This window comes from Gekko japonicus, unplaced genomic scaffold (assembly GCF_001447785.1).
Source record: "Gekko japonicus isolate JY-2015 unplaced genomic scaffold, Gekko_japonicus_V1.1 scaffold2624, whole genome shotgun sequence".
Lineage (NCBI taxonomy): Eukaryota > Metazoa > Chordata > Lepidosauria > Squamata > Gekkonidae > Gekko > Gekko japonicus.
The window spans coordinates 69,569-77,845 of record NW_015162030.1 but is presented as its reverse complement, the minus strand read 5'-3'; the positions used below and the strand labels follow the sequence as shown (position 1 = coordinate 77,845).

At 50.0% G+C, this 8,277-nt stretch overlaps 1 protein-coding gene across 1 annotated transcript in view; it reads left to right on the top strand.

The window, feature by feature from the left end:
* The first annotated feature begins 6,905 nt into the window (after positions 1-6,905).
* The window catches only part of LOC107105537 (B-cell differentiation antigen CD72-like), a 4,851-nt gene continuing 3,479 nt past the window's right edge, over positions 6,906-8,277 (top strand). The window contains exon 1 of the mRNA XM_015405533.1: positions 6,906-6,918. Within this exon, the coding sequence (XP_015261019.1) occupies positions 6,906-6,918 (13 nt within the window). The remainder of the gene's footprint in view (positions 6,919-8,277) is intronic.

The window sequence follows — 8,277 nt, the reverse complement described above, 5'->3', positions numbered from 1 at the left end:
GGAAGGAGTTCCGTCTCCGTACCTTCCTGCAGAGGTTGGGGGGTGTTCTCCGGAGGGGCCCTCGCAAACCGCAGGTCCGCGTAGGTGACACCCTGAGACATCGTGGGGTCCCACGGGTCCCAAGGAGAAGGCGCTGCTCCGGCACGGCACTCGTGCTGCCTTTCGGCAGGAAGGATGTGGCTGCAGCAGATGATTTGTCAGCAGGTGTTTGTCAGGAGCAGATGGAGCCAGCTGAGCGTAACCCCGGGGCCTGAGTACACTCGCCCACCCCACCCCACCCCACCGCCTGTGCCCACGAGTTAACAGGCCCCTGCCTTCCGCGTGAGCTGCCTCAACCCCCTGGCTTGCCAGAGTGCCTTCTGCTTTCCCGTTACGTGGTTCGCTTTAGAGGGGGCAGGGAAGAAATGCAGGGGGTGGGAATCTGACGGACTCCCCCTCCCCTCCTCTCTCTCTGCTCCCCTAAAAGAAGAAGTGAAACTGAAAGGACAGCATGAGTGGTTTCATGTGGAGAAAGTGAGAGTGTGGGAGGGGGGGAGGGTGTGAATTTTATTTTAAAAAACTGCCCTGCAAATGGTCCCTGCCCTAAGAAGGAACAGCATTGATGGCCCATATTGCAGAGAGGGGCTGAGGTGGAGAGACGGTTCTTTCTCATTCTCAACATGGCCCAAGGTTTGGATTGCTAAATCCAGGGACTGGGGCCATGCATTTCTACAAACTTCAGAAGAGCCACTACGGGCACCCCAGGTCCTCAGGGAAACCTGAAACCTTAAAAGAAACATAGCTTTTAAGAAATTATTTTTATTGATTATAAACCCCAGAAATATACAATCAGAATTGCTTGTACATAAAATGCACATGGATATGAAGGACTGGTTCTCATTTCACTGTGAACTGGTTATCTAGCCTTACAGCCCCCAATTCTTATTTTAAAACCAAATCTAAGAAGCTTCATCTAAATGGCACATCAACAACTGGTACAAGGGTGACCCAGTCGATGTTGTCTACCTGGACTTCCAGAAAGCTTTTGATAAAGTTCCTCATCAAAGGCTCCTAAGTAAACTCAGCAGTCCTCTTGCGGATTAAAAACTAGTTCCAGCTCCTGCCAACCTAGCAGTTCGAAAGCAAGAAATTTTTGTTGTTGTTCAGTCGCACAGTCGAGTCCGACTCTTCGCGACCCCATGGACCAGATCACGCCAGGCCCTCCTGTCTTCCGCTGTCCTCTGAAGTTGGCTCAACTTCATGTTCGTTGCATCTATGACATTGTCTAACCATCTCATCCTTTGCCGTCCCCGTCTTCTTTGACCTTCAATCTTTCCCAGCATCAGGGTCTTCTCCAGGGAGTGCTCCCTTCTCATTTGGTGGCCAAAGTATTTGAGCTTCAGTTTCATTATCTGGCCTTCCAGGGAGCAGTCAGGGTTGATTTCTTTTAGGATTGACTGATTTGTTCTTCTTGCAGTCCAAGGGACTCTCAAGAGTCTTCTCCAGCACCATTGTTCAAAAGAATCTATTCTTCTGCACTCGGCCTTCCTTATAGTCCAACTCTCGCAGCCATACATGACTACTGGGAATACCATTGCTTTGACCATGCGGACTTTTGTTGACAGGGTGATGTCTCTACTTTTTATCATGCTGTTGAGGTTCACCATCGCTTTCCTCCCAAGGAGCAGGTATCTTTTAATTTCATGGCTGCTGTCACAGTCTGCGGTGATCTGGGATCCCAGAAACGTGAAGTCTGTCACTACTTCCACGACTTCCCCTTCTATTTGCCAAGGAGTGATGGGGCCGGATGCCATGATCTTAGTTTTTTTGATGTTGAGCTTCAAGCCCACTTTTGCGCTCTCCTCTTTTACCCTGAGCAAGAGGCTCTTTAGGTCCTCTTCACTTTCTGCCATTAGAGTGGCAAGTAGATAAATAGGTACCACTTCGGCGGGAAGGTAACAGTGTTCCGTGCATCTTGGTCTTTAGTCATGCCGGCCACATGACCTTGGAAACATCTTCGGACAGCGCTGGCTCTTCGGCTTTGAAACGGAGAGGAGCACCGCAACCCTAGAGTCGGACTCGACTGGCTTTCGAGCAAGGGAAACCTTTACCTTTACCTTAATGAGCAGGAAACAGAGAGTGAGTCTTCACCACGGAAGGTGGTGAGCAGTGAGGTACTGCAAGGCTTGGTACTGGGTCCGGTGCTTTTTAACTCGTTCATTAATTATTTGGAGTTGCGAGTAAGCAGTGAAGTGGCTAAATTTGCAGATGATACGAAGTTGTTCAGGGTGGTGAAAACCAGTGAGGATTGTGAGGCACTCCAAAGGGATCTGTTGATGATGGGCAAGTGGGCGTCAGTGTGGCAAATGAGGGTCAATGTGGGCAAGGGCAAAGTGATGCACATCGGAGCCAGAAATCCTAACTATAAATACATGTTGAGGGGATCTGAAACTGGGAGTAACTGACCCCGAGAGAGATCTTGGAGTTATAGTAGATAACTCACTGAAAACGTCAACTCAATGTGGGACTGCAATAAAAAAGGCAAATGCTATGCTGGGGATTATTGGGAAGAGGACTGAAAACAAATCATAATGCCCCTGTATAAATCGATGGTGCAACCTCATTTGGAGTACTGTGTACAGTTCTGGTCACCACGCCTCAAAAAGGATATTATAGCATTGGAGAAAGTGCAGAAAAGGGCAACTCGAATGATTAAGGGGATGGAACACCTAAAGACATCAGGGCTCTTTATCTTGGAGAAATGACAGTTGAGGGGTGACATGATAGACGTTTACAAAATTATGCATGGGAAAGAGAAGGTGGAAAAATAAATACTTTTCTCCCTTTCTCACAATACAAGAACTCGTGGGCACTCCATGAAATTGCTGAGCAGTCGGGTTAGAACAGATCCAAGGAAGTACTTCTTCACCCAAAGAGTAATTAACACGTGGAATTCACTGCTGCTGGAAGTGGTGGCGGCTACAAGCATGGACGGCTTCAAAAGGGCATTGGGTAAACATAAGATAAGCAGAAGTCCATGAGTGGCTATTAGCCACATGGTATAGGTAGGGACTTTCAGTCTTGGGCAAGTGATGTACTGTATTGTTGGTGCTGGGGGGGCACAGTTGGGAATCCTTTTGGAGTTCTAGCCCTGCTGCTGGCCCTCCTGATGGCACCTGGTATTTCTGGCCACTGTGTGACACAGTGTTGGACTGGATGGGTCATTGGCCTGATCCAACATTGGCTTCTTTTATGTTCTAATGGCTGGTTTGTTATGATGAACAAAATTAAGACTTATAAATATATGTGGTCACAGAAATTCTTGTCAGTTGAAAAATACATGACAATCTGGTCACCCTTGATATTACACTGGAATCAAGACATGGTTTTAAAAAATGAATGCCCTCTGTAATCTCAGTGGCCACTGTGGGGGTTGCTAGTGAACCACAACAATACTGGCAGCCTTCAAGCCTCGGTTTCTGTCATTAAAAGACGGGGGGGATGGGTAGTTTTGGCCTCCCAATCCTCTACGGGATAGTTTTGGCCTCCCAACCATCTCCGGGATAGTTTTGGCCTCCCAGCCCACCCCTGCTCTGCGCTGCTCTTGCTGCCCTGGAGGGAAGACTCATTCAAGCCAGGAACCACTGAGCAACTTGCTACCATGACTGCATTACTCAGCAAGGCCAGCAATAACCACTTGGCAACTCTAGAGTTGCCATTTGCTTGCTTCCATCAGGGATCCCCCACCAGAACTCCCTGTCCCCCTAATGGTGCTCAGTTTAGGGGGGGGGGGGGGGAATGGGGCAGGGAATAGTGTCACATGATGTCACATCATTCCCAGCAGAAAAACTGGAAATGACAGCACTGCAGCAAGTGACATTCAGGAGTCTCCTTGATGATCTCTATGGTCATGCAGTGCAGTGATCTCAGCTCTGGGGGTTTTCGTCTGAAAATCACCTTGCAGCATCACTCGATGCCATTCCTTCATGTCCCCACCCCCGGTCCGCTGACCCTCTTGCCGGCTGCCATCCAGCGCTACCACTCATTACTGCGGGACAGCGGCCACTGCCCACAACTTCTTGGGCGGCTCACCACCACCACCATGCAGTTCCCATGACTCATCCGGGTGCAGCGGTGCTGACCAGATGGCTGGATGCCACGCTGTTTCCACGAACGGAGGGGCAGCTGCCAGACATGGCTTGTGCGACTTGGCCGGGCCTGGCAGGGGCCACCACACAACTCACAGGAGCGATCCGCTGCCATGTGACTTTCATCATTTGGCCAGATTTCTTCCAGGAAGACCCTGCTGGGGGAAGGAAGGAGGAAAGCCAACTGTCCATCTGGCACTCTGGTATACAGAGTGTCGGACTAGGGTCAGGTCAAGAGACAGCCTTGGACTGCTTCTGCGGTCTCCCATCCAAATACATGCAAGTACTCACCAGGGCCTGACCATGCTTCACTTCTGAGATTTAGCGAGCCCTGGCTCGCCTGGGCCACCTCGATCAAGACTCAGAGACTCGGCTTATTCTGGGCCACCATGAAAGCAAAGCCCTCCCTTGACATAATGCAGCCGCCAAACTGTGTCTCTGCTCCCCCTCCTTGCTCCGGGGTGTGGCACCAGCCAATGTCTGCCCTCCACTTAGACAGACACACACTGACAACTTGCAGAACTGGGCTTTCGGGGCTCCTGCCCAGACCAGACAAAAGGCGCATTGTCAGCGAATGCTGAGGAAGGCACTTCCAAAACACCTCCTTTGCCCCTCAAATGCCACTTTGGGCTTTACCCAAGAGACTCCAAGCCCATTATTTGTCTCTGACGGCTGAGTCGCCTGGCCCCGGACAGCAGCTCCTTCTCCTTTTTGCGGGGAAGTCCCTTCCCAGTCTGCCCCCTTGTAGATGAACGTAGAAGCCCTGGGAGATGGGGCTCGCTGGGGAAGAGAAGTCAGATGTCGGGAAAGCCCTGAAGATTTGCATGGCTGATGAAGTGCAAGAGGAAACGGCAGAGTCACGTGGCACTGCGGCGGCGGGGGCGATGGGGGGGGGAGCTGGCAAGTGGCCCAGGGCTGATGGGCTGGGCTGGGCTGGGCAACACTGGTGAGCCCCGTGGATTGGGGCTGAGGGCAAGGTGGGCGGAAGAGAAGATCAGGGCAGCAGAGCATCCAGCCCCCTTCGTCTGGAACGAGAGCAGGCAAATCAAATGCTATCCGAGGGCAGGCGAACTCAACAAGCGGCCTCCTCCTCCTCCTCCTCCTCTTGGGTCTAGGGGCTGGGCCGCATGGTGGCCCGAGAAGGGACTCTGCATCACCTCATAGCCCACCGGGGAGAGCCTCCCACAACTGTGGCCGCCTAGTGGGCCCGCAGACCCTCCCAGGGCGCCAAGGGGAAGAGGCAGGGAAGCTTCCCAGGGAGGAGCCCAACAGAGGCATACAGGGACACCCCAACCCGATTCCTGAGCCAGGGCCTGGAGAGTTCTTCTCTGGGGGGGGGGGGCTGCTCTGGCTCTCTGGCGAGGAAACCCCCTGGCCCAGCTCCCTGCCCACTCCTCCGGCCACCGCTGGAGACCTTCCTTTCCTTTATCAGAATAGTTATCACCTGCCTTTCTCCCACGCCAGAGGGGGCACGAAGGTGGGGAACCGGAGACACCAACCCTGACCCCCCCCCCCAGACAATACAATACAATCAGTCAGTCAGTCTGACGTCGATACCGGATAAGTTGGTGGAAACTGTTATTAAGGAAAGAATTGGTAGGCACACTGATGAACAAAACCTATTGAGGCAGACTCAGCATGCGATCTGTAAGGGAAGATCTTGTCTCACTAACCTGTTAGTGTTCTTTGAGGGGGTGTTCAGACATTTGGCCAAGGGGGATCCAATAGATATTGTTTACCTTGACTTCCAGAAAGCTTTTGATAAAGTTCCTCATCAAAGGCTCCTAAGTAAGCTCAAAAAGCATGGGATAAAGGTCCTTTTGTGGATCAAAAACTGGCTAATTAATAGAAAACAGAGAGTGAGTATAAATGGGCAATTTTCTCAGTGGAGGGAGGTAAGCAGTGGGGTACCGCAGGGATCAGTACTTGGTCCACTGCTTTTTAACTTGTTCATTAATGATTTTGGAGTTGGGAGTAAGCAGTGAAGTGGCTAAATTTGCGGATGATACGAAGTTGTTCAGGGTGGTGAAAACCAGTGAGGATTGTGAGGCACTCCAAAGGGATCTGTCAAAGATGGGCAAGTGGGCGTCGACATGGCAAATGGGGTTCAATGTGGCCAAGTGCAAGGTGATGCACATTGGAGCCAAAAATCCTAAATATAAATACACGTTGATGGGGTCTGACCTGGCAGAGACTGATCAAGATTTGGGCAGGAACACACAGGAACGGAGTTCTGGCTGGCTCCCAAGTTGGCCACGCCCAGCAGGAACTCATTAGCATAATAGGCCACACCCAACAGCAGAAACTCATTAGGATTGGCTACGTTAGGGGTGTGCGGCCTAACATGCAAAGGAGTTCCTGCTACAAAAAAAGCCCTGGGTTTGGACAACAAAGTAAACAGAATAAGAAGCAAAAGGTGGGTGTGGCTGGATTACCACACTTCTGGTAACATGGGGGTGCGGCCTAATATGCTAATGAGCTGTGCTGTCAGGGGTGTGGCCCAATACGCTAATGAGTTCCTGCTATTGGGTGTGGCCTATTATGCTAATGAGTTCCTGCTGGGCTTTTTCTACAAAAAGAGCCCTGGACGTGCCCATGTGACTTCCAGTATGACTCGGAAGTGATGTAGGCATGTTGGTGGTGTCAGGGGAGACACTCTGGTTTGGGGGCGAAAACTCTATGGTAGAATTAGCTTCTACTGTAGCTTTTTCCCAAAAACCAGAGCATTGCCCTGACATGCCTACGTCACCTCTGGGTCCATCTGTAAGTCACGTAGGCATGTCGCTGAAATGTCAGGTGTTCTTCCCTTGTCTGGAGGATAATTACCCCACCAACAAGCTGATCTGCGCAGCAAGGTTGGCCCTGGCAGCGGGGGGCCCATCCCCCAAAGGGGTGTGTGTGTTCCAGCATCCCTAGCTAAGGTAATAAATAGCAGTAGGCCTCCACTGCGGTGAGTTAAGCTTGCCTACCCCAACGCAGTTGGGGCACAATCCAGTCAAACTCTTACAAGTTGTTGGGTTATTGTTATTAATTTCTAGAGTTGATTAGCAGAGTAATCAGCATTCAGCAAAGTATTAAAGAGTCAGAGTCCATGGTGTGTTTAAAATATAAAAGTTTACTACAACCTAGCATGGGAAAAGGTATATGGGATGAAAAATAACAAAGAGCTATATTTCTACATCCTCACAGCTAGACAGAACATGGCAGAGGTCTAATGGAGACTAACTTCTTCTTGTTCAGGACAAAGAGCCATAAAATGCTAATACTAGCCACTGTATTCTCCAATCAGAACAACAAACTAGATCTGTAGTTACCGGGTTTTCTAGCTCTCTAAACTCATTGGTTACAAACAAATATGTGATTTAGTAAACAGTATTAACCCAGTAAATACTGAACAGTGTTTTAACTTGTAACTCCCAACAGCATGGGATAGAGCAGGTTGAGAAAGAGGTACTTTTCTCCCTTTCTCACAATATAAGAACTCGTGGGCACTCCATGAAATTGCTGAGCGGTCGGGTTAGAACGGATAAAAGGAAGTACTTCTTCACCCAAAGAGTGATTAACACTTGGAATTCACTGCCACAGGAGGCGGCAGCGGCTACAAGCATGGATGGCTTCAATTTTATTTATTTTATTTTATCAATTAGATTTTTATCCCACCCTCCCGCCAAAGCGGCTCAGGGCGGCTTACAACAATTAAAACCCAGTAAAGATTAATGCAGTACATCTAAAAATAATCAATAAAACAGCCAATATAACTTATTAACAATAAAATTACAATTAGAGCATTACAATTTGCACATGGCGGCCATCCATATAAAGTGCTAGAGCGTTTGATCTGGGCTGTTAAACGCTTGGCGGAATTGCTCAGTCTTTACCGCTCTGCGGAATTGATGGAGATCCCACCGAGCGCGGATTTCATTCGGGAGCTGATTCCACCATACTGGTGCAGCTAAGGAAAACGCCCTGGTTCTCGTCGCTGTTAACTCAGCGTCCCTAGGGCCAGGGGGGACTAAGCGATTCTGGGATTCAGATCTCAGTGCTCTTGGGGGAACGTACGGGGAAAGGCGGTCCCGCAGGTAGGCAGGCCCAAGACCATAAAGGGCTTTAAAGGTCATAACCAGCACCTTGAAGCGTATCCAGAACGCTA